This window comes from Anser cygnoides, chromosome 5 (assembly GCF_040182565.1).
Source record: "Anser cygnoides isolate HZ-2024a breed goose chromosome 5, Taihu_goose_T2T_genome, whole genome shotgun sequence".
NCBI classification, from domain to species: domain Eukaryota; kingdom Metazoa; phylum Chordata; class Aves; order Anseriformes; family Anatidae; genus Anser; species Anser cygnoides.
The window spans coordinates 7526541-7554216 of record NC_089877.1 but is presented as its reverse complement, the minus strand read 5'-3'; the positions used below and the strand labels follow the sequence as shown (position 1 = coordinate 7554216).

The window sequence follows — 27676 nt, the reverse complement described above, 5'->3', positions numbered from 1 at the left end:
CCACCACTCACCCCAGCCACATGGAGGCTTTCTCACAAATTCAGCTAGCAATTCATACTAAAAACCAAAAGGGCTTGTGTTACCCCTATTCGTGGTTATACCACAAATACTGAGGTAAGGTACTGAACACTTGAAGAAACACCAGAAGAAATCTGAATATCTCAGAGGTATCTGGCAGACGCGAGTCGGCAGAGGAAGAGCCCAAGGACAACTGCTTCTTGCCTCTTTTAATTTCTCCCTTCCGAGCTCCCCACAAAACCTGTACTGCCACAGTTCCACACAACGGTCTCAGTCAGCCCCTGCTCCCCACAGCAGCCCGGGTCTCTGCCAACGCCGCTATGAACTCCTGCATCAGCGAGCCCCAGGCAGGCACCTGCCCCCGCTGCCTTCCCCAGGGCTCCGCAGCCCCCGGGCCCCCTGCCCATGTCCTGCTTCCTCAGCTCTCCTGCAGGATGGTCTCGAGCTAGTCCACAAAGCTGCTTTTCTATCTTACTCGTCTCACCTATGTGGGAAGAACGAGTTTCAACTAATTCTAGCATGGAACAACTCATCCATCACTCCTCTCATGCCAACTTCAACCCCCCCCAGATCTTTTTGCCCGGATTAAAGTTTCTCAGCATATTTCCCATTATTCACAACGGATGCTTTAGAAATGCTGCACTGCAAATGAGTTACCAATTCGGAAAGTTCACTTTCCTATTAAGTAGCAACAAGATCTAATGTCAATACACTTCTGGAATTTCAATGCGGACAGAAGAGCAGTTTTTTTCAAATTAACTGCTGAGTTTTATGAAGAGGTTTTATTGCTCTTCATGAAGAATTAAAAGTAAAATACAAAGAACTCAGCCTGGACCCAAACTCACAGAAGGCAGATTAATGCTTCATTAGTTGTCTCAACATTTAAAGCTTACCGTTAAGGTGAGACAGGTAGTCAATATATGCCAGTACATATTCTGGAATGTCCCCGTATTTCTTCAGCCCCAGCTCAAAAATCTTAAAGGCCACAGACTTATCCTGCAAACATTAAAAAAAAAAAAAAAGCTTATTAGCTTCAGTGAGATGCACACCCTCCCACAATCTTTGAGTACCAAACGGAGCAGCTAGAATTACCTTACTACAATAATACTCCATTAAAGCTGCTGTAACATAGACATGGTGGCGGGTTCGGGCATCTTCTCTTGCTTTCTTAAATATCATTCTTCCAGATTTTATGCCTTCTGCTCGCCTTGCAAATTTCATATATTGGATATAAACCTAAGATACATGTTAATATTATATAGTATCAGTGCTAACAAAGAACACTAGGATATAATGACTTTTTGGCTGTATCTGGAATAATCCGTACTCACAAAATACAGCTAAGAAGTCATAATATAAACAAACAAGATTGTGTTATGCCTCCGTGTCACAATGCTATAAATACTGAGGTAAAGCTTTTTATATACTTGGTTTAAAAATGGAAAATACCTAAGATCAATCCCCTGAAACACCAATGGTTAATAAACATATTTTTCAAGGTAGGATAAGTGGATAAATCTAACTTCAGAAAATTAAGGACTTACAAAAATGACAATATTCCAATAAAGTTGAGACATTATAAGGTTAAAGAGTAGGCAAAAAGACGATTGAAGTATTTTACTGTATATTATGGGATCCAAACCACAAATCATTTTATCTGCAAGTATTTATACCTACTCAAAAAGTAACGAATGTGCTATTTAATACATTGGCCAATTTGTGATTTGCATTTCTTTGGAATTTAATATTCTTCCACTCAGAATTAGATCACAAATAACAGCATTCCTCAAATGGGAGGAACTGGTATGTGCTTTCTCAGAAAACGTGTGTTAGGAAAGCATTGTGATTCTGAGCTTAATGAATAAACATGTCAGTAAATTGATACCTTTCCTCTGACAATGACCTCTTTAATTTTAGACCTCAGACCTTCTTCTTCCTTCTCATGCTTTGTCATGTCTATAAACCACGTCACTTTTTGAGGGCAGGTTACGTTCTCACACCATTTGTTCAGTACTAGCACAGCTGGCACTATGAACCATGCTGTTTACTACATAAGTAGATGTACAGCAATAAACTTTGATACTTACATGGTGCATTACAAATTTATTTGCAAACTACACATACACAGAAAGGTATTTATTACTTTAGGGAGGGCAATGGGCAAAAGCAACGTGCTTTTAATCAGTTAAGGAGAAGCAAAGTGAAATTTTAGTTGGGCCAACAACACATACACCAATTCTTATGAGATGCTTCATAAAATCTTTAACATCTGCCATCTTCACAACTTGTTTTAAGAGATTCTCCAAAAGACACAGAGGAGAAATATGCACGTGACTTAGTGTCAGAATGGATTAAAGCCTCTAATTGTCAGCCCTGCTGAAATTTTAATCTAATTCTGTCATCTCAGTACTCCACCTGCTCAATCATCCTTGTGACCCAATAAACTCATATAAGTACTTCCCCATTCTCCGAGTGTACTCAGGTGACTGTCTATGCAAATGTGGAAAAACTCAGTACTAAAGATCATCTTACCAGAGTGGGATCAATATCTTCAATAGCCAAGAGTCGATTATATATGCTGTGTACTTTCTCATACTTCATTCGACTCTAAAGTAAATAAAAAGGAAATACAGAATGCTTGGTAATACCATTAAAAACCACCTGTGAGAATGCAAAAATCAATCTGAAGAAAAAAAATAAAATTTTTGTTTCTTTTTTTCCTCAGTTTGACACTACATATGTCAATCATTTTAAACTGATGCATTTTTTTGTCTTGTGCAGTCATTTCTTTACTTTCCACATTCTGTTTTAACTAGTGCTTACTACATACTTGCTTTCCTAGAGTCTCTGTTGTCTTTTTCTAATTTTGTAGTACTGCAGCAGAACTGACATTTTAGGTATTTGGGATTTGAAGACTGTTTCCTTCATCTTCAACTAAAGGTAACTCGCAGAGCAGCTAGGAAGACCACCTTCACTCTAAAACCTACACATTTCAAGTAATCCGTTCTGTTCACTGCCAGCTGCATCCCTCCAAGCTGCATGGTGCAACCTTTAAAAACTTTAATAGCCAGTATGTTTAGGATACAAGAGGCTGCACTGAAAGCCAAGGATTTTTCTTTTAAGTGCAAAGATTTGTTGGCTTTTGTCCTCAGGATCTTCCTGCAAAGACTTTCATGTTACAGTAGATGGGCAAAATACATCCTACAGAGGATTCTATAGTCCTCATATGATCAGTGGGAAATTGTCCTCATTTCTGATGGTTCATGTGCAAAAACAACCCTTGCTGGGGCATTACTCATCAAGTCTGTGTGATCCAGTGGTAGCCATGGCTACACAAACATTAAATCCCCCAAAATTGGACAGGAAAGGTGTTCTTTTCCTCCATTTTAAAAATGAAGAAGCTTATGTCTCAGTAAATGTAAATTGATCGGTCTTTCAACTTCACAGTTGTTTGAAAAATAGTTAATATTTAAGTGGAAAGGCATTAGATTTTCAAAAGAATTATAACTAATACTTCAGGCTGTCTCTCCCCCTTTTGTCAGCTCAGTCTCAGAAACACTGAATGAGGTTAAGGCTAGAAAAAATCAGCAAAGTAATTGTACAGAGAGTCTGTGTATTCAGTATGCTTCAAATAAATGACATTATTGAAGAGAGATGTCTTTGTGTTTTAATATCAGTACATCACTGTTTTGGCTCACCTCTTCATAATCTGCGTATGCAAAATAAAGAAGCATGTTCTTCTTTAGTAAAGTGCTGATCGCTCTTTCATAAATATTAGCAGCCTCATCACTGAAAAGTTTGGCATTGTTCATGTCCTGTTATAAAATAAATATGATAATTGTTCAACACTTGTGACAGTGAAGGCCCATCTATGGAATATCTTCTCTGCATGAAAAATTCCACTGAGTGCCCATACAATGCTCCAATAAAAAGATACTCATCTCCCCAGTACTTGGGAAATCACTACAGCCAAAAAAATAAACCACAACAAAATAAACCCAAACCTAAATCTGGCCAACAGGAAAATCGTTTTTTTTAATAAATGTTATTATCCCAGATGCAAAATAAATAAATAAATAGATTTTAGTAATAGAGCCCCAAATTTAAAATTCTGAACATGACACAAGATGTTTGAGACTTTTTGCCCCCCCCCTTGGTTCTTAAGTATTTGAGGAAAAATTAACAACAGTAGACTGCATTACAGCAATTAAATGAGAAAGAAAACTAACAGCAATCTCCTTACCCCTTTTTCAGCTAGCAGCTTACTAGATTGTTCAAGATACTGTGCAGCTTCATACCAGATATCTGGGTGATGTCCCAGAACCAAAAGGCATTGCTCATAGGCAAACATAACTAGGAGGAAAAAACGTAAGAAATATTCCTTGTATATTACTGCAGAAAAAGTTCTACCTTGCACAATGAAATACAGAAAACAGTGAATAAATAGAACACCATTAACACTAATGGGCTTTGAATAGAACAATCACAATTGCAGCTCTTTTATATCATCTGGAACTTCATGAATCCTAAACAGCAGCTAAACCCTGCCTCATCCACAGAGGAAGAAACAGAAATCATCCAAGAACATCAGCCATAACGTTAGGCTGTGATCCACCATTTTGTGACCTCTAATGAGATCAGTGGCATACGACTACAGCACTGTACCCCAAATCCATGTATTGCTTTCAGATTGACTTGAGTAAAAACTACACATTGTTTAAAAATCACACCCACACAGTTCAAGACAGGCAAGGAAAAAATCTTGACTGATTTCTGCTAAAGCACCATCCGTGAACATTAAAACACATTATTATCTACACTGGAGGCCATTCATTGAGCTAAGAAATACAATTCTACACAGCCCAGAGCAGTTTCTAATTACCTCTTTTTGTTATGAGAGTTTGATCTTCTGTGCGTAGTGGGTTGCTCTTTTCCCACTGGATGTATTTCTTCCACATGTCTACCTGCTGAGCCTCTTGTGGGGTATTTTGTGGGGGGACAGAAGGAGCGTTGCGGTCCAGGCCTTTCATAACTGTCTCATATTCCTGAAACGGAAACAATGTTTTGAACACCAGATTTAAACCTACAAAAAACTAAAAAACTTAGTTTATTTTTTATGAAACTGATACAAATATTTCAGCGTACCTACCTCATTAATCTAACACACATTTTGTTTTAAAATAAGAACCAAATTTAGAGCTAGTTTGTAGAATTAAATAGAACAAAGAAAAGTAAACAGAAGTTTGTACCTTTGCTACACGTCGTGCGTTCATATAATCTCTACTCCTGTCTTCAATCATCTTCTTAGCTAAGTGAATATTGATTCCCTAGAAAAGGGTGAAAAAAAGGAATTGGGAGTATGCAATTTCAACGTGGAATTCCTGAATCTCAATTTATTCAGAAAATAGCTTGAAAGAGGATGCAAAAGGGAGCATGAAGGTCAAAGCTATTTTAAAATACTGATCTCAAAAGGTTCTGGATATTTCTTCACAAACATATCACAAAGGGGCAAGAACGTATTTGTGAAGGAACACATTCAATACAGAAAATCAGATGACCTAAAACATCTCAGTATATTTTTAATCTTATCGCTTACAGCTTTCAAGATGCAATGAACTTTACATAAAACTGATGGGGGAGAAAGCAGAGGAAAGAATGGATCTTTGAATTGGTATTTTTTAAAATCATGGTCAATGCCCAGGCAGAGTCACAGTTCCCTGCCGCCTGCTGTTCACTGGGTGAACACAAGGACAGCATAGGAGCAATTCAGTTTTCGTTGACAACTAATAACAGAGACTGAAGTCAAAGCTCACTGCTCTGCCTTTTCCTCCCTGTTCCTGAAGCAAGGGATGGCCATATGCGTACCTTTGCCAGCTCCAACCACCCCAGAGAAGGACAAGGGGCAGGACCCGTGTGCGCTCAGAGCCCTCCAGAGCAGGAGGGACCCAGCCGAAGGCAGAGCTCACAACTCGACGCCAGGAACGCAGGCCAGGCAGCGGGCTCCCAGGCACTAACCAAACCCCAAGGAGCAGCTCTGATGGCAGGATAAGCAACCACTCTTGTGCTCACAAAAGTCAGGGTGGGTTTTGCTGAAGTGACTTGCCAGGATTTTGAGCAACGTGAGCAGTGTTGAGTCCTGTTCCAAGCTGGCATCTGAGCTGGGGACTGATCCCTTGCGGCAGGAGCAAGAGAAAGGCCCCATCTGGACCCTCGCCGAGCTATCTGGGCCAGTTAGAATATAAACCCAGCAATGCCCCACTTAGCCCCTTAGTTTAACTAACGGTGCTGGCAGCTGACAGGCAGATACTGCTACCCAGTAACTACTGACTGAGCTGAAGGGAAGCTGGAGAGTGTTTTACCCACGAGTATTTCACTTGCAGCAAATACCCAGTGGCCTTTTGTACCAAGATCTACACATGAGGTTTCCCCCTAAGAGCCCTGGTGCCCAGCACTGTCTTACTCCGCGCCAGCATGTTCTGCAAGCTGAACACGAGCTGCAGAGACCCGTGTCCCAGCAGCCACCAGCCCTCGCCTGAGATGTTGTTTTGCGTGACAGGTGCCAACCAAGCAGCCTCAACTAGAAGATACAGAACAAATGTAGGCCAGGTTTCAGCTATCATCTTGACAGGCTCCCTATGTATTGATGAAACCAGTAGAAACAAGCAGTGATAGCTTTCATTTACTGTGTGGGAGAGGCTTACAGGGAAGTTTCTGGCAGCAGCACCGGATTTTCCTATGGAGAAGGCATGTCATTCGGTACCCTCCCTGGTGCTAAGCGAGCCAGCTGCAGTACCGCTGAGGACCGAGCTGGTGATGAGCTATGGCGGGACACTGCTGGCTGCGGGTGCCAGGAGGTGCTCCTGCTGGCTAAGTGGTGTCTCACGTCTGAGGTCAGCAACCCTACAACTGGCACGGTCAGAAACGAGGGAAGAGGAACTGTCCCTTCTTCCCTGCACAGTGCACAGCTGACCCATCGCGTGCCAGCACGGGCAATGCTGGGTGCAACATGCGGGATGAGGGAGCGTGCCACACCAAGGTGTCTGCTCGACGGTGCCGAGCACCAAGGCATTTATTCTCGGTTCTGCATTCTTACCTGCGGTGAGTGGGGTAGGTTAACAGGCTGCTACCAAAAGTGTTTACAAGTACGCTACGGAGGTGCAGCTACAGATCAGCCTGCAGGGTCAATGAGTTGAGGTTGCGCTTGCTGAAGACAGTGTGGCAGCAGACTCACCTGATTTGATGCTGTAATGGCTTCAGGTGAGGGATGGTGGGGAGCATTTTAAAAGTTCTTGAGAACATGTGACTTAATGCTATGGAGCAAATCCAAACCATCACAGCTGAATGCCATTTTACCCTGTTCAACTGGAACGAGGGAAATGCCTCCTTGCGATAGCAAGCCCCCATTGCCAACTGATCTGCCCCAGCTTTCATTGAATATATTCTCTGCCATTAGTAACAGTGATTTCTAATTCACTAGCAATTCAGATGGGCCAACTGGGGAATAGGACAGTTAAATGTATGCTACAAAATCTTTAAAATAATTAAAAAAAAATTATCAATCAGGTACCTGTACAGTTTTGCTACAGGTGTTCTGGTACATAGCACACGCAAAATGTTTTTTACACTGCCAGTCATCTCTTTTATATGTAATTATTTAGTGGATGCAATTTGGGCACTATATTTGATTATAAGATTTTTTTTTTTAATGTCACAAGCAGATTTAATGTTTTTGATTACCTCTTCGTATTTGTTATAATCTCTCCAGAGCTGTTCTATGTTAATCATTGGATTCACACACCCACGCTGGTAAACCCTACGGACAGCTGTTATCCTCTGGTTTTCAGCATAAGATCCTACTGCTTCTCTAAATAGTGGGGAGAGAGATCAATGTCAGCTGTTACAGACCATCACCAGTACGAATATCAACATTACTTTAACTGAACTTAAAATAAATTCTTTTAAGGTACTTACACGCCCTTCAAAAAATTGATGTAATCCACCCAGATCTATGCAAGAAAAAATATTAAATATAATGAAATTAATGTTTAATTGTACTTGATATAAAGTTAGAAATTAAATGTGTTTTCATAGAAAAAACATACCTGATATGACATGATTTCCATGCCAATCTTATCCAGAGCAAAATCATATGCCTGAGCCATTTTTTCTCTGAGGAAAAGAACAAACCACAAGACCATAGAGCAACTCTTTAGTATTTTAGAAAAATCTTTATTTAAGAGCATTTTTTTGTGCAGCAAATTCAATATACCTTGAGGAATGAAAAGTATCATGCAATAGTTGAGAGCAAAAAATTTGCATTTGGATATCTTTAAATTCTGAATTTAGGTTTATTTTTAAGAGAAAATTGTTTACATTTATTGGTGGCAATATTGTATACTAATCGCTCCCAAGAACCCCCTTCCTCAAGTATGTGGAAATCCATGCATGCGAAGTGCACTCTAAGTTGAAAAGATAGAAACCAAATGCTCTCTAAATGTTCCTTGCTGACAACCTGTTGTTTCCTTTTTCTCTCAGAAATTCTTGAACCTTGTAACTCTCTAAGAACATAGAAAGGATGGGAAAATTAGGAGTAATTCCACTGTGTGGAAAATGGCCAAAATCTTTCATATAATCTTCTACCACCCCCCCCCAAAAAAATGTGATTCACATTTTTAAAAATGTTCACAGAATTTTTCTACTTGCTCAATTTTCAATGAAAATAGCTTTTACACTGTCCCACTTTTCTCCCAGTTTCCTTTCCTTAGAAGTTTTTCACTACCTCACTACTTTTTTGTCCACGTTAAAGGGAAAAAAATAGAGTAAAGTTAAATGACGGAAAGGTAAGGGATGGGAGGAGGAAAATACTTTTAGAAATTTTTTGAAAACAGTATTTAAAAATAAAAAATCTGCATTTTTTTCATTTATGCATCAGTGACTGTCTTAATGGTTGAAGTACATAGAAATTATGATGGGCTGGGAAAGAAACAGCTTGTAGATGCTGAAGGACTATTTTTGAAACTTCAAGCAGGAAGAAGGAGGACTGAACTCAGTCCACAGGACTATACACAGGCAAAATCTAGTAAGTGAGAAGAGATGAAAACTAGCATGCCCCAAAGATGTTGACACCCTGATTTTTTATGCTTAGTAGGCCTTCCCAAACTTACTCTAATTACTGATTTACTATTAACTACTCAAAAATAGTACCTCAACTGGAATCGATTTTGAATTTTGTGGAGACTAAACAGGGCACTAAGGGGGAGAATAGCAAAAGACCTGTCTGAGAAGGAAGCATATTTCAGATTAGCTTAAACACCAATCTCATTTGCAGGGAAACAGCATGGGTGCTCCAGATGGTCCCCCGCTGCTGTCCCACCTCTACATATGGACCCAGATGGAGCAAGAAATTTTACCCAGCAAGCTTAATTACAGAAACTTTAAAGAAAATGCTGGCAAAATGCAAATTATATATTATTACCACCACCACCCCAAAACCACTCTGCTACAAGGGTCCCAAGCAGGTGTGAGACTCGTGTTCTTCCCCACCCCTTAGTCAAAAATCAAGAGGAGAGTCATTATAAAACTAGAATAATTCAGAGTAACTCTGTTAACTTACTTGTAGCTAGGTAGCTTCCCCTTGGTTTCTCGTACATAGGAAAGGTAACATTTCCATAAATCAATGTGTAAAACCTTCATAAGGCATCGCTGAAATAACTGTTTAATACATCAAGAAGATGTGATCAGGATTCCAATACAGAATTAAGTTTCTACTTTTAATGCTATACAGTATGAAATAAAATAATTTTGATAATTATGACTAAAATTTATAAGAAAGAATAAATTACTCATTCTTTTGACAAAAATACCTTCATGCTATGCAAGGAAATTGGAAAGAATTAAACAGAGAAATTCCTCTGCTCACTTCACTGATTAGTTTGGTAGCAACAACAAAATCTACTTTAGTGATATTTCCTGTGTTTTTGAATAGCTCATTCAAAGACAGCCACAGTTATTTTCAATCTCAGTTAGTTGAATCAGAAGATATTTTTTTCTTGCTATAGGTATATATCGCATATATTGATAGGACTCACCTTTTCCACTTTGTCATAATTTTTTGCTTTAATCTACAGGGAAGCAGAAAAGAACAAATCACTTAAACTATTTTAGAATAGTAGGAATATATTTTGCATACAGTATTAAACATTCCAGTCTGGCTTCCTAAACTAACTACATTCCAAATTCACATAATGCTGCAAAGATACAATTAAACATATAAAAACATATACCTAGCTTAGCTTTTTCAAAATCTTCATTTTTTTTTAATTTTTTTTTTTTTTTTTTTTTACTTCCATTAGGGCCAAAAATGCAGTCTCAGTAGACAAAGTTACTTTCCTATAGTCTGGTTTGGATACCCACACTTTCCTCTTATTTTGAGTAACTTTGTTGTCTTAAGCGCATATCTATTGACTTAGGTACCAAAGTCTCCACATCAGGTTTCAGTAAACCCAAAATACCATATTTACAAACATGTAACGTGTTTCTTTTATCATGCTTTATATTTTGACATTTATTTCTCAAAGTAAGCTTTGACTTAACAGGCTGATGCTGAATAAGAGAATAACGCACACTCTGGAGAACCTCTTTTTCAACGCGTGCCCCCCCCCAGCCCTGGTGCTGCCCTCCACAAGACACCAAAGTGGCTGGCGCCGCAGCACTCGTGTCATTCAGACAGCACTGCGGGGTCACGGGTGAAAACTCAGCCTCTACAGAACAGGCTTCCTTTCACACAGGACACAGAAAAGCACAAGACGTAGAAGCTGACTGACACTGCTCTTCACGTGCTTGGTAGCTCAAGTTATGCTAATGTACTGGGCACCCCGAAGAGACAAGGAGAATCTGAAAAGCCCCTAGAAACGCGTATCTGTTTAGAAATAAACATCCTTTAATGAAATTTGCTATGTTGCACTGCACCTTTTTAAATATCAAAACCCCCATTTAAATCTCATTGCCCTTTGCTGAGGGGATTCACAGCTGTTACTTCAGTGGGAAGCGAGAGGGCCGCGGGAGGCTCGGACAGCCTCTTCTTCTCCCCAGGCAGCACAGGGGGATTAACCTAGTAATTACATCATTTTACATTGTTCTCTTTTTAAAGCCTAAGAGAATTTTTAATGGGAGCCTTAGGAAACACTGACTACTCTGCAGGAGGCCTACGGTCAACCTTCACCGTACCACGACCCTTCCTTCATGGCTCCCTTTCCTCAGCTTCTCGGCTCTCGCCGACACCCCGGCCTCCAGGCCCGTCTAAAACAGGATCCCAATTTCTCTCTCTCATCAACCAGAGCAATTAAAAATGCAGGAATTCAAGTGAATTTTGCAGGCAGATGTTATAGGCATGCACTGCAAACTAGAACCTCGTGCCAGCAGCTCTTCCAAACTGGAGCAGCACCCTGCCCAGGTTTGAGTGATCTGACTAAACCCCGTTTCGGAAGAGTTAGGCCTAGTTACCTCATATACTGAACACACAGCTTTCACAGAGCTTTCACACTTTTTTTTTTTCTGCAAACTACTCGGTTTGGAGATAGCTGCCCATAGGAATGACCGACTGCAGAAACGACAGCGCTCTGCAATAACACGGCTCAAACGAGCCAGGTGAACGGACAGGCACGTATCTTATTTCTGCTTCCTCGCAGCTTCTAGTGAGAGCAGCACAGCATTTCAATCTCTAAACTGCAGTTACAGTACTTCTATAGCTGTTTAGGCAGAAGACTTTTGTGAACACAAGTGAAGGAGTCAGATCCCACCCTATTTTCAGTTGAAGGAAAACAACTGCTTATATTTTAAATTCCTCCTCCACTGCAAAGTCAAAGAAAAAGACACCTCCCATTTTCCCTTCATCCATTTTTGACAGTTACAGTAGCATTTCAGGTTCTTCAGCATCTCTTAGAATATGACAAAAAGGATTCAGCTCTCAGTAAGGAGCAAGAGCTCTCATCAGCGTGTCCCACCCCCTGCATACTCCTTTTGTCCTTGGCCACCTAATGGAAAAGAACAAATTTTGTTTTGCATGCCTAGTACAGTGCGAAGCTGCCTGCACATTTTTCCCCTTCTTTTACTCAATCAAAATCTTCAATAGGGAGAGCAGAAACTTTTTTTTTTTTAAGGAGCAAGTCCCCAGTAAAAAGAATAAATTGATTTTTTAATGAAAATTACTCCGTGGCTTTGTCACTGACAAAGGCACGGAAGGTCAAAAGAAATTGTACATGCTCAAATTAAAAAGCCGTAAATACGCAGGACAAAACAGCCTACCCTTCAGTCTAGCCCTGCAAAAAACGTTTTGCATGCCTGCTGCGAGTTATTCCGCCAGGGAGAACTCCCAGCTGCAGCTGGCAAGGCGAGGATGCTGCCTGCCTGTTTATCTCCCTGCCTTTATCAGCCAATAGCCCACCGACAACCACTACCCCATATAAATGGCCCAGACTGATCTCAGTAATTTTATGACACCAGGTAAGTGCGGAGCAATCCCACTCAATTGTTTACCAAAGCGATTTTATTAGTGTGTGGCAGCACCGTCACCAAGCACCACCAAAAGACAGAGCATGAGGAAGACCAATTAGGTTACATGTGCTTCCAAGGAACTGATTTGCACCTCAAGACCTTTAAAATTAAAATATTTTTGCTTAGAAAAATTAATATTCTTTATTTGTGTGTGCTGTAACTCAAAGAACGAAGTATTTTCTACATGAATTACTAAATACATGAAAAGCTGCTGCCCACACTTGGGACTTTTTTGGACTTACACCAGTGTTATATATTTGTTACCCATTTTCAACATCTAATTGTTAGTGAAATCTTGGTACCAATGAAGTTATGAGGTTGAAGACAGATTGAAAAAGAAAAAAAAAGGAAAAGAAGAGAAAAAAGAAAAAAGCAGCACTTGCCAGTGCTTGCTAGGCGTCCCTCACTGGAGTTTTCACCAAGCCCCAGAGCCAGAGGGAAGAGCAGCTATTTCTCCTGCTGGAATTTGTTTGCATTTCTTGGCTCCCAAGCAAGCATCCTGGCCGCCCTGGCACAGGGACACCTCAGTGATGGGGCAAACGGAGCACCAGAAAGGGCATGCTGCCTCCAGGACCCACTACCACATCTTTCTATTACTTTTCTTTTTTTTTTTTTTTTTTTCTATTACAGACACAGGAACAGGCAGTGATCAAACACAGACAAGCGTTAAAGGATTGACATGAATGTTGTATTTTTGTTCTTTAGTAAAAACAGAACAAAAGGAAACACATCTTTACAACAGATTGTCCTCGGATTACTAACACTGCCTGTGTACATGTTCTGTTCCTCTCTATTATTATTTTAATCCAAAAGGTAGGTGATACCCTCACAAAGGTGAACATATAGAAGTGTCACTAGCACGAGTCTGTCAACTGCAGAATAAGCCTAGGAATATCAACATTCTAGGGTAAAATTATTATCTATAAAAATATCCCCTTCCAACCTTGAAGACTACAAAAAGATCACCTAGTCTGGCTATAATCAGGTGCTCCTGTGGTAAAACACATCTGAGTTTGCCTTCCTCTGCCTGTAACAGTAAGAAATTCCAACTATTTGCTGAGAAAGTCTTTTTAAATTTGATGATCCAATAGGAAGTTTAAGTCACCACTGTATCAGCTTTGTACAAGACAAATTCTTAATAATAGGGTAAAATTTCTCCCCAGAATACACTACATACTTCCCAATAATGAACTTCATAAACATTCAAGGGCAAAATTTAATCCATAAATTACATTGCACTTCGCTTTGTTTCAAATCCTTTCCTTAAGGATCAGCATGGCTTCTTCTGCCATGACTCATTTTCTAGAGGCCTCAGCTATTTCTAAAGCCCAACCCTCTCTCCAAGTAGGTAATAAAAATTGATAATAAAATCTTATGTCCCTTACTCGTGGTCTCCAGCTGAACCCAACGCTGCTCCACCTCTGTGAGGAAAACACTCTTGCCCTCTGCCTTACCCACCTCCCAGGCACTGTTCTCCCGGGGCTTTAGCAACTTTTTTGGAAAAGTGGCCTGAAGAGAAAGTCTGGGTGCAGCTGGCGGAGTGCATGAGCTGGGGAGAAAACACCACAGCAGCACCAGCATTAACTTCCAGGGGACTTCCTTCATAGTGACTGCTATTTTAAAAACTACTATTTCCTGAAATCTGGTTTCATTATAAATAATAACATGTATGCAACATCTTTAATGTTTGTTTGTTTTATGAACACATACACACCCTATGCTTCAGTGTACAAAATTACAACCAGAGCATACATGCACATATTGGAAGTCTTCCTTTTGTTTATTAGCTGGACTTCACTGTTAAAGACCTATATTAATTCACACAGTTACAGGACAGGTTATTATAAAAATAAAAAGTTCTATTTTGAGAGAAAATCAGACTATACCAAATTTAACACAACCGAATCCATGTGTGTCACATTCATCTTTTTTCTTTCCCTTTTTTTTTTTAAACACCTTGATTGTTAAGGCAGGATTTTTTTCTTTCAATTAACCTTCTACATACTGTCAAGCCTGGTGGGATGCAATTAATGTCTTTACTAGTATCAAAGTGTACCATTAACAAAACACATTCAGGTATTTTATATCAGGTACCTTTGTACCTGTTTCCAAAATACAGGTTCGAGCTGGCTGGAGAGATGTTCTCACTTTATTTGCAGAGTAAATACTGCTGGGACTACTGCGGTTCACACTTCTCAGAGTGCCTCAAGGAAATGTAATCTCTGAAAGGATGAAGAGAGCGTAACATGCTCCAATCTTCCGCACATTGTCTTTTGCTGTTTGCTGAGACTTCCAGTCAGCGGAAGAGCAAATCTCTTGGCTAGCTGCGAGAACACTTCACACAACAAACAATTTCATGTCAAATAACAGCAATTACCCTTGCAAATGGCAAACCCAGCTCTGTCCAAGTACATGAAATGCAGGTGAAATGCTGTAAGCGTGTCAGCAGGACAAGAATAGAATCACACACGGATAACACCACACTCACATGGGGACAAAAACACAAGGAGGCTGGATTATAACTTCCCAGATAATAACAGTTATTTTATGTAAGCTGAACAAAACACATACTTCTGCAAGGCATTCCAAGGCTAAGCCAATAACCTCCTTTATTAGAAAACATCAGCACAGAATTGCAGATGTAATTTCTGTAATGCAGAACTGTGCTACAATTTATATCAGATACGCACTGAAAAAATCAGTATTTCTGCACTTTCATCTGGAGTGTTAATATTCCTTATGAAAATATAGCTTTTTTCTTGTTGTTAGTAAAGACTGCAAAGAAGAGATATAGTACACAGAGTATGCAAAAACTCATTTATTCAAAATGTAATAAGATGACTTGCAAAGTATTTTCATCCAAAGTGGTGTTACTTCTCACATCTACATGGTTGTGCCTCAATTTCAAAGTCTGTCATAAAATGCAATTCTAAAAGCTCCTTAAAATTATTCTACCTGAAGTGTCTTCATCTACTACTATACACACTATTTCTAGAGTTTCCACAACCATGGCACTATATCAAAATTTAAAAGTCGTCTCTACTAGATATATCAACCTTTGAAAGCCTGTCTCCTCACAGGATGCCATCACAGCTGCCATATAGATGGCTACAATATACAGCAAAAAAAGCAACATTTTGCAGTCTGTTTTCTGATCACAACCATCTTTTATGAATCGCAGGTGTTTGATTACCAAAATATTGAACTATCATAAGCTATCACATATGTGTCTTTATATTTAGATATGCTTTGAATTTTCTCATAGTATTTAAGAATAAATCAACATTACAATAATTAAGAATGTGGCTTAAGCCAATGAACAAGGCCTGTAAAGCTTTAAGTCCAATTACCAGTTAATATCTTATGTAAGACAACAGACAGTGGGCAGCTAGTGAAGATGTTGACCTTCTATAGCAAAATTCTGGGCCACGTTACCATTTTCTGTTAAAGACAGGAAAAACAGCAAAGGAAGGCCCTGTCTACCGGAGAAGTGACCATCAGTAAATGAATGACACCATTTTTCCTCAGGGAGCTAAGTTGCAATGGGAAACTGGGAGAGGACAGTGGCAGAGCTAGAGAGGTGGATGGATAGCTAGGAATAGGCAAGGTTGTTTTTCACTCACTAATCACAAGAAATTTGACATTACAGCCTCATGATCCCAAAAGCTTTAATAGCCTTCAGGAGCAGTTTAGCCCAAGTACACACAAGCCCCTCAGAGGAAACCCTTTTTCCTCTCAAAGGCATCAACCTAGACAGACCTCCATGTTACCAGCTAACTCTAAAATAGTAATTAAAAATGTAAGACTAAAGACTTGAAAAGCCTAATTCCCTATCTGTGAGCGGAAAACTTGTGGAACTGCAGAATGGTTGATGTCAAAATGAACATCTGGAGGTCACTTGGTCGAACCCCCCTTGCTCAGGCAGGGCCACCCAGAACAGACTGCCCAGGACCATTCCCAGGCAGCTTTTGACTATCTCTAAACAGATAGTCTGCTTTAGTTCACACCTTACTGCAATTTGAATTTCCACATACCGACAAATCTTTAGGAACAGTATCTGCCTCTATTCCTTACAAAACATACTGGCATCTTGGTCCCGCAGCAAGGCACTTTCTTCGTGTAAGAGTAAGAGGAAGTGTGAACAACCCACTCCCAAGCATTTTTCCAACCAATGTGAGGCAATCCTGTATTCTCTGCTAGTTTGGTCTCCATCTTTATAGTACAACACATTTTTATAAATGTTTATTTTCAACCAATAGACATTTTTTCATATCTTCTCCAAATCAGGAAAATCACTACACTTTTTTATTTAGGAAATTTGCCAACTATCAAATTATTATCTGTATGAAGTAGTTTACAAATGCTAAACATACTTTCCATTATCCATTCCTTTCTAGCCATATTCACCTTCATACCTAGACTGTCTGCAATTCTTTTTTTTCTTTTAATAAAAAGTCAATTTTAAACATGCTCTGGGACTTATAATTTCCTCTTTACTTTCATACTCACATTAAGTCACAGTAGGGAACGTCACCAAACATTCACAGTCCTGTAAGCTGTCTTGCTTCCATCCTGACTTATCCACTTTGGCTCTTCCTATGTACTTTAATTCACTTCTGCGTCTCATTTCTATTTCTCCATGTCTTTTGTATTTTACAACAGCAATAGGAAGCGTTTTCAGATGGCTAACAGATCTACAACTACCTTTTGCAGTTGTTATGAAACATGCTATTTCACAAAGCAACGGGTCTTCGTTCACCTAGTATTAATTTTACATTGATTTCACTGTCAGAGAAACAAATTTATAGGACTCAAAAGCAAACAGCAGCCATGGCTAACCTGTTAACATGACAAAAGGCTGCAAGATAAGGACCTGATGTCTTAGCTTTTGAGCAGATCACTCAAGTTAAAAAGTTAAATTAAGACGTAAGCAAGAAACCAAGATACTCAGTCCAACTCAATGAGCTAGAGATCCCCAATTTGTAAGCTTGGATAAATTACACTCATCATCTAACCTCAACCACATACGATGAGCAGTCTCTTAGCACTGGCAATTGAACTGGACATACACATTCCTTTAACACTTTTTTTTCAGTTAGTTTATTAATATTACATGCATCTTACTCAAGGTTGCAAACTGCAGTCTGCTATCAATAGCAATGCACTAATCCAGTAACCCAAAATTCCCTGCGATACTAAGACCTTAAAAACAATACAGGGATCAGACTGCTGCAACAGAAAACTTATCTTAAGAGGCACGTGAGACATCACTACCTGGTAGAAATCATATTAAAAGCCAGTTGTTTCATCACACAGACCTCACTCTTTAAAGCTCTGAGATCTACCTTTAGACTCCTGATTTAAAATCTTCTAGTTGCTTTTGACTACTATTGGAAATAAGTGTTCATAACAATAATGCACCTCATTAAAAAGTAATTGTTCCATATTTGATTTTGGTATTCTCAAAATATCTGAGTAAGAAAATGATTTTTTTAATGTAATTTGATGATATAATTGGGGAAAAAAAGGGACATTTTGGGTGGCAGTAAGATCCCCGGTAGGACTGTACTTTGATGACTTCTTACTACGCTCACTGCATGCCTACAAGCAGTTCTAATGCATTATTTTCAAATACACTTGCATTAAAAAAAACACAGAAAGTGACAGTTTTGACAACTATAATCATTTCATACTGTGAATTATGGTTTTTTTTTTGTAGAATGAAGTTATCCGATAATTCGAATTTTTGTATGGGAAGTTTTAATAGTCCTCCATCTAAGATATGTTCATGATACAACTGAAAAAGCAGGAATTTCTTACTTATTAAAGAGATTTTGGAATATGTACTTAAAAAAGCAATACATATAGAAGAGGAAAAAAGTTACCTTAAATAGAGTGTCTACAAAAACCGAAAAAAGAGTTAGTAGTCAAAATTATCAAATTTTTAGGACCCAAAAGAAATACTGCCCTATTGAAGTGGTCAAATTCAGAGACCATACACTAATTCCTCTCATTTTTACAGTGAAAGCAGTCTTAAAAAAGGCCTTCCTCAAATTAAAGACAACCTAAGGAAAAGGAACAGAAGTTTCTCAAACAGGAGAGCGGTACTAGAAAATGTAATTGTAATGTAATACAACATAATCTTCTTACAGTCACAATGCTAGCGCGGGACTAGCTTGGCCTGTCAGCAGAGGACAAATTGTTCTTAATGTTTTGTCTCCACAGCTGGAACACAGAGAGCAATTTTCCAATTATTTGTTGCAAAAATGGCCCAGAGACAAATGTTGTTAAAACCAGTAGATGGCCAACAGGCCTCCACGGACGTCTAGGGGCTCTGCTTGACCACAGAAGACAGCTGTCTCATCACAGGAAAATAAGAATCAGAAACAATAAAGTTAATAGTGGAGAATAATGCTCATGTCCAAGTACTTCTCAGCATCTTGGCTGTATCGTTGCATTCATCTTCTGAATTTGCAGCTGACAAGACGTGCACCGTGTTACACTATAACCTTATTAAAACCACACCAAGTACACTTGAGCTGCAACACTGCAAAAATGTTATAAGGAAGGGATGTGGGTTTGAATCCTGGCTTTCCCATGGATTTCCTAAGAAATCATGCAGAAACATTTTTTTCAGTCATTTAGTAAACTAGGAAATAATTAGCCTCGGAAATGTAAGATTAACCTGATGACTGAGCTATTTTTGTTCTACAGCAATGTAATATTCAAATTAAAGCACGGGGAATTACTGCATTTTTCTAATACAGGCAGCTGCCCCAATTAAAACCCTTTGTATGTCTGTTAGAAAAAAAAATTTCTCTACTGTTTCCTATGAGTTTGCATATTCTCAGTCATAGTTACTGGAAGGTCTCATCTACGATGTCAAAAAAGAAAAGATCATATTTGAAAAGTCAATGCCCACATCTTTGTCTTTTGGTAAAAGAGACAAAATTCACTACAGGAGTAGCACTCAATGCTAAGAATTAATGGTTTCTTTGAGCATATGAATTTTACTGCAGTGTCTTCTCAATATCTACTTGGATCGATCACAAACTGCCTAATACAAAACCACATGAACAATGGGAATCTTTTTTGGTAAAAGAGTGGATCCACCAATAATATTTACATGGACTGACTTTGCACAACTATTCAGCAACCTCTGTTTCTAAAATACTTGATTTTGAGTCTAAAATACTTGATTTTGAGTGTAATTATTTACTATGACAGCTTATCATACTGCTTAGTGCATAAAAAACACTTCCCTAGAATATTTAAGTCCTATGCTACCTTCTTTCCACTTAAACACAGTGTGATTAAAGTTTTTCAAGCGGCTTCCCCTTCTTCCTTTTTTAAACTTCAACTTGATGACTTCAATGGTTAAAGCTAAGCCTGCTAGACTTCTGCCTGTGGGAATAGTCACACTATTCATGAAACAGGATAAAGAGAAAAATGTATGCGTATCTACTTTATATCTGAGAGCTGAACTTAATGCTAACATTGACTTACTAAGCTACCTTACATGAGTAATTGAATACATAGAGGAAAAACTCAAATAGAAAAATACAGATTAGAATAGAATAGAAAGAATAGAAACAGAATAGAAAAAGACAGATTACACATTCCCCCAGTCTTTAGAAATTCAAGGCGACATTTCTACTGTAAGATTATCTTGGTTTTTTTAGACCTTTACCCTGAAGTCTTTAATTTTACAGGTAAACTCAAAATAACCTACACCTCACATGAGGCATTTTCTTCAGTCTTTATAAATTCATTGCATTATTCCTACTTGAAATTCATCAGTATCAGATAAACAGAGGGAAGCACTGCTCTAACTTCCAATTTCAATAAAATAAAAATGTCATGTTCTAATGTTCATTTCACCCACAGCTAGGTAGGTGCATTTAGTTTATTTCATGTCTTATGAAAAGATGAAATACGAAAGCCCATTATAAAAGCCCTACAGAAACACACAGCCCACGTGGCCTAGCAAAACAGACAGATGAAATACAACTGCCTTCCCACTGCTGTCCCAGTCTCCTCCCATCTTTCCACATCTCAAATTCAGAGAACAAATACCAGAAGGTAGGGTCATATGCTCAAGCTAAATAGGCTACCTACACAAGAACGAATAAAATGAACTGGAAGGTATTTCAAATTCAAAGTTGATGACAAGATAAAATGATGCAATCTGTAGTTTGCCTGTAAACGAGTACTGCCTAAATCTATTTTACAAAGAGGCACAAGTATTGATGCATATTTTTATGAACCCACTTAAAACATTTACATAACCAGTTGAGATGATACATGAGATTTTTGTTGATGGAAACTGAAGGACTTCAAAGTTATTTGAAGGCATGTGACTGCAAGCCAACTTTTAAAAGACAACTATCACCTTTTGAAAGTAAGGCTACCTAACACCAAAGGCCTTACACACACAAATATTGCATTATTTACCTAAAAGAATACTTCAGTGTCTTGATCCAATAGGGATCTGAAATGAGTACTTGCACAGGTAAATGCACAGACTTGCCAAAGAAAGGTTAGTCTTGACCCTAACCTAGAAAGAAACACCTGCTTACTGATGAGGAAGGGAGGTGCTTTTACATATACTTGCACAGACCAAAGAAATACAGCTGGTAGTTCTCTCCCTCTTGCCAGAGAGCACTCTGAATAATTAAAGTTTCTTTTCAGGAACAAACCATTTGATATTAATCAACTTATTTCTTCTATTGCTTGTCACCGTTAAAAATTAGTTTGCTTCTACACCCTGGAACCACGAAGTGATGTTCATGTAGAATCAGACAGTCTAGGAAGCTGCTGTAAGAGACAGCAGAGACCCAGCCAGTTTGATATTCCTTCTCCTATTCCTCAAATTGAGCATTTTCAACTTTTTTTTTTTTTTTTGCTATAATTGGTAATTCAGAAACCCAGAGTAAGCAGTTCTCAACTCATGTGGAAAAAAAAAAAGCCTCTTCAGTAGACAGACACCTGGTAAATATGATCCAGTCCCTGAGGACTCCGCTTTAACTGCTAACATACTGGTATTGGACAAAGACTGGGCAGCAGAGTACAGAACAGGATGCGCATTAAAGAATGCAAAATGTCTGTCAGTTTCAAAAACTGAATTAAAAACCATTATGTACGATCTCTTGCATCCAATTTGCTGCACAGACGCGCACCTTATACAAAATTATGGTAGTTTGGAAGTTGTCCTTTGTTTTATTTGGCCCGTTAAGCCAGGATGCCAAGAGTGGCATCTGATCTGATCTAAGCACATCAAGCGCACAAGAACACCAAACCACCATCATCTGTAGAAATAACATGTAATTAACAGAGTAGCTTAACCGATCATTTCATCACTGGCAAAAAATATTTGGTTTGGTAAAAAACAGGGCACCGCTACTAAAACATTACGTAAACTACCCAGATTGAGAAGATATAGCTCACAGCAAGACAGACAAGGTTCTAAAGATGACGTGAATTTCCCCTCACTCTAACCTTAGCCTCGTGTCGGAGGAAGATGGTGCTTGCACTCATTTTGGTGTACATCATCATGACGATTCAGCATTCTTAAAAATCCAGTCTGAAGATTTGGCCACATGGTGAAGTATTACTATGGAATCTCTCTGATACACTGAATCAACCAGCACTTGAGCAAAGAATTGTCCTTGAACATAGTTTGTAGAGAAAACTCTGCTCACACAGGTGAAAAACCATAATCTACAGAGGTTTTAGCAACTCTGCCAGCCTGGGAGAAAATTAAAATACAGATTCAGTGCTGAATTCAAATAGTTGGCGCATACTAACATTAAGTCAAGATTTCTTATGTCGGAGGTACAGAAGCACACTCCAAGAGCAATGAAATATTTCAACTGTGAAGTTTTTGCAGAAATGACAGACTGCTAGAAGTCCATCATGCAGGTTAATGGTAACAACTCACCAGTGTGGTCTTCGTTGCATTCAGACCAATGATCAACAAAAATAACAAAACCAGATTTAAAAATACACATATTTTTCTCTTTTATAAATGAAAAAAACCAGACTGACCTTATTCCTATTATTTCTGAAATATGAAAAAGAACATAACAAAACCTTTCTGGTGAGAAAACTGAATATAGGAAACATCAGTGAACTGATGAATATCTAAGATTATGCCTTTTTTTTTTTTGTAAATAGGTGAGGTTTCTTATGCACTAGTATTTTATTTTTTTAACAGCGAAGACAAGCAGCAAGAACAGCAGAAACTCTGTGGCATCATGAAGAAACTTACCTCCATCTGCTCTTAGTGCAAGGAAAATACTTCTGCTCAATTAAATTGTCACCTAACTTAAATATTCCATGCTATTTCCATTTTAAAAACCATTTTTAACACACAAGTGTGGGGGATATCATTTTAAAATACTAACCTTAAATCAAATTTACAAAAATGCAAAACCTAAATAGTGTTTAGTCACAACTTATATTGGAGAAATGAAGTTCTAACCTTTAACAACAAATAGTGCAGTCAGTTTCCTGCTCAGGCTTGCCATCACTGAAATTTCATCAAGGGCAAATACCATGGAATATTCTGAGGTTTTAAACTTATACTGCCCATCCTACTTATGTACTGTTGTGCTGCACTCCCGTTGACAAACATTGATAACACTTCCCTGAATAACGATAGCTAGTTGGCAACAACAGGCAAATAACACGCACTTAACAGGGCAACAATTCCTTTTGTTTGTTTGTTTGTTTTTGAAGGAGGAGTTGAGGGACACTGCTCTGTTTAAAATGATTTTACATGCTTTTGTGTAACAGGACCAAAAAGTCATTTGTTGGGAACTATGTTAGAGTGTGCTTACATAACAAAAGTTTAAGTGGCAACTAGAGTTGTCAGGGGTACCTACTTGCACTTCTGAAGATCTATCCCTACTTAAGACCTGTCTATTTGAAACCTGAATTTCTTCAATATAAGCAAATTGTACTTCCTTTCAGTTACTTGGTATATCGTCATCACCATGAAGTAAGCATTTCTAGCACAATTTTACAAGTAGCCAGAATTTATAATTCCTAAAGCCACAGCCAGTCTACTAGAATTATGGATTTCCCCTAGCAAAATTAAAACAGACTAGGGCTCTAGGTACAAGGCTTGCTAATTTAGTATTAAGGAAATGTTTCTTTGTGCATGAACTTGTTAGCACTATTGGGCTATACAGGTAGACTTCTGAAGCATAATGCTCATACTACAACTGTTACTGTGTTGTCTATGGAAAAGCTGTAGAGAGGTGCCAATCAATATAGCCAAGAGAAGGAAATTGCAAGCTGAAATTCCTCGAGGAGGATGCTTTACAAAAGCAAATTTCTGTAAACTTTTGCTCAAACACTGTAGCTCATCTTCAACTTACATTACTTTCATATTATTAAAAGTGCACTCCACCTTTAAGTAGATGAAAACCTACTCATGTTAGTATTATTCTTTTCTCCAGAATAGAAACATCAGTGAAAGGGCTTCTTATACCTTAAGCTCCTGCATGGTACAAATAAACTGAATTTTATCTTCTAATTATCCTTGATACAGTACAAAATAAGCTGCAGAGAGTAACTAAACTTCAGGGATTTCATTGCAATATTTCAGGGAAAGTTTAAAACAAATCCAGAACTGTTCATGCAGCACACTGCATGGTACAGGCTGCTACATGGTATTGCATTTGTAAGGGGTACACGTTACAAACACATCAGCATCCGTGAAGATGCACAAGCGTAATTAAGTGATGTTAAGAGCACCAGACTTCTGCAATATTTAGGATGTAAAAAAGTTTGTCATAGATTACTTCTGCATATTTCGTTTAAATAAAGTCAAGAAAATTTCAGAAAAGTAGATAAAAATACAAATATATTATTCCATTCTTAGGGAATCTTCCTCCCTTTCCTCCCCATCAAACCCAGCAATTAGAAGCATGCTTCTTAAATACACTTCTTAAATACAAAGAACATCTCAACTATCCAAAGACAGCTTTTTTTCTTCATAAGGATTCTTGGGACTTCTTTGTCATCTGATGGGTGCATTGCAAGGGCACGCTGCAAGAGTCTTTTTTTTTTTTTTAAACAGTAAATGCACTTCTCTCTCTCCTCTATGAAAACATACAAAAATAATTTTTTGATAGACAGGGACACAAAATGGGAAAAGGAAGACCTATGCTCAGCTACAGAGTTTAAGAAAAAAAGTAAAGCAGTAAATCTAGCTTAGTTTTTCCCCACTCATTTACACACAGTATCATCACGTTTCACTCAGGATTTGTATATAACACAAAAAATTGTCATTTTTTGTAATTCTAAATATATTCAACTTTAAGATTATGCACTAATTATTTTCCTAAGTTACACGAGTAGCTACAAGCTTTTAAATAACCTAAGTATACTAACTGTTGGCAATTTGTACTGATATACTCAGATTTCTATTTAGCATGATTTTAAAAGAAAATGAATTGGGCTGTGCAACTTCATTACATAACCATATATTAGAAAATCACAGAAATGTCTTAGGTTGGAAGGGACCTCTGGAGGTCACCTAGTCATACAACCTTGCATGTATACATACATAGTTTGAGAGATTCCTGAGGAATCCACATAAATGGAGCCTACAGCACGTTTTCATTTAGCCATAAAAACTAAAATAATCAAAATATTAAAAATTTATTTAAAATGGTGACTTGATTACTTTAGCTCATTATATATTAAGTATGGTTTTTTGATTTCTTCCTACCCATCATTTAGTTAATTAACATATATAATGCACGTATATACTGGGGACCAAGCCTCTAACAAAAGCTCTAGGGATGCAGAATTTGAGAGAAGCCAAATACGTTTGTTGCCTGCCCTTCAGATATCCTGAAAGCAGAAATGAGATGAATTGCATCAGTGTTAAACCAGGACCAGTCACTTACTAGTTCCAAAGCCAATTTGAAATAATTTTGAAAAATAAAATCGAGTATGTATGCTCTCCCCAACTGGGGGGAGAAGGGGTGAAAAGCAGTACACTAATACATATTTTCTTATATGCTAAACTGAACTCCTAAATTAAGGGAGAACTTAATAGGAAGTTGTACCAGCACCCTTATATGCACTGTAAAATGCCACCAACTGTAACCACACTATTTCCTCCAAGAAGAAAAAACACAAAAAAATATAGTGTGAGAAAACAAAAGCTTTAGGAATTTTTGTTCTTTGACATAGCATCTTCCCTTTTCTTAAGGAAAAGGGAACTAAGACTCAGCTGCAGCCAGGTTGCCCTTTTTACTACCAGGTCACACTACAAACTTTTAAAATATACTTAGTTTTATGTATAAATGTAGCTCCACTGAGCACAACAAAGCTACTTCACTACCAGATAACTGGACCATATATGTTGTATCTGCAGGACAGCACACTAAAAACCTGCTGCCTCACTTTTGCATATGTAACCCATTTTAATCTCAAGAGTTTTGTTTTTTTTTAAAAAACTGTTTAAACACTTGAACAGTGATTGAAAACCTTTACTTCTATAAGACGTGGTATTTGAATTTGATGCTTTTGTTAGTCTTGACTCAGAAAGAAATAAACCACTTAACTAGGCACCATTTTGCAAGTTGCCTTTCTAGTCCAAATGCATGATTACAGAAGTATTTTTTGAATGTATTTGATGTCCACTCTTGCATAAACCAATACAAAAGTATCTGACTGTTTACAGCAAGTTTGTTCTGCTGTACTCATGGCTTAACACTTCAAAGTGTGTGCAGTCACTGCTCTATCCGGATTCACGCACTGCTTCTTTCTTATTCTCTACCTCATATTCCCTACTTCATGCATTCAAGTAATGCAAACCATGGGGAATCTGAAGAGATTAATCTGCTCAGGAAGTTTTATGTGGTCACATTACAGGAGTCAAACAAGGTAAAATGGCACCACACTACTGAACTTTCCAAATGGGTTGATTCAGAGGAACAGCTTGAATTCATAACGATAAAAGCCTCTACAGGCTTTACATCTGGAAGCTCTGTAACGGTCTTATTGAAACAGGCTAAGGTTGAAGGTACGAATAAAGTTACTACAGTTCCTCAGCCCATCAACAAATCTAGCTCTCCTCCCTTTGGAGAAAGTTCAACATGTTTAAACTGTGAAAGTCTTCAGCCTAGCAGTCTATCTACAAGAGCTTTGGTTGAAAGATCTACTGAAAACATATTTTAATGTGTGATCAGTAATGTGTTCACTGGAACTTGTGAAAAATAATATTAGCACATGGGCCCTGTCGGCTGGCTCCGAACAACCTGCTTCTAAGAGAACACACCTAAAGCCTGATCCAGTGTTCATACTTCAGGTTAGAAGCAAGTTCTATTAAGAAGTCGTATCTAGAGGCAACGGGACTTCTGTAATACTATTACTGAAAACTGTCCATGAATTAAATGAGAAGAGCATCTTTCTACTTAAAATGCCTGCCCTTAAATGGAAACATTTCTGACAGCATAGTTCCAATGAACTCTGCAAATGCTCTCATACATCCGTTACGAGCATTTATTATTACCAAACCGGTTAAAGCCCAATATGAATCCGATTCCAATCATTATAAGACCTTTTAACATGAAGATAACTGCATGTACAAGATATGCCACAAAAAATACCTGGATGCCTCCTGTACAATGGTACAGTCATGTACCAACGGATTCTGTGTACATCTCACTTCTGAATTGTTTTATGTAAGAATGGAAAAATGTCAAAGCTTGCTGTGTTAACTACACAACGCTTCATTGCAGAATTCCAAAACTGGATGTGGAACACTTGTCACATTGAACTATCATCAAGAAAAAGCATACGCTAATAAGGGGAAAAAAAACAATGCATACTCTTAAAGAATGCATATTGAACGGCACACAGAATGAAAGAATTGCCTTCACAGAAGTTGCTAGTTAAGAGAAGCCACTGTGTTTCATTGCAGCAGTGACTCAAAAGCCTTTTCATAATCTGCAAAGAGATTCTGGAGCAAATAATGAATTGTTTTATGCAGTAGCACTAACAGATACAGTTTAGCAGAAAGTGTCCTCACAGCCAGCGGGCTTCTCAAAACCTGAAGACAGATCAACAAGGAACTCAACCA

The 27676-nt window shown here is 38.3% G+C and overlaps 1 protein-coding gene across 2 annotated transcripts in view; it reads right to left on the bottom strand.

Moving 5' to 3' along the window:
- Positions 1-27676, bottom strand: part of CSTF3 (cleavage stimulation factor subunit 3) — a 50969-nt gene that overhangs the window by 6969 nt on the left and 16324 nt on the right. For both annotated transcript variants that reach the window (XM_013177689.3, XM_048046742.2), the window contains exons 4-15: positions 10107-10139; positions 9632-9729; positions 8121-8187; positions 7990-8024; positions 7756-7882; positions 5268-5345; positions 4901-5063; positions 4262-4371; positions 3717-3833; positions 2551-2625; positions 1111-1254; positions 912-1014 (exon numbers count right to left, since the gene is read on the bottom strand). In XM_013177689.3, coding sequence (XP_013033143.1) covers positions 912-1014; positions 1111-1254; positions 2551-2625; positions 3717-3833; positions 4262-4371; positions 4901-5063; positions 5268-5345; positions 7756-7882; positions 7990-8024; positions 8121-8187; positions 9632-9729; positions 10107-10139 — 1150 coding nt within the window. The remainder of the gene's footprint in view (positions 1-911; positions 1015-1110; positions 1255-2550; positions 2626-3716; positions 3834-4261; positions 4372-4900; positions 5064-5267; positions 5346-7755; positions 7883-7989; positions 8025-8120; positions 8188-9631; positions 9730-10106; positions 10140-27676) is intronic.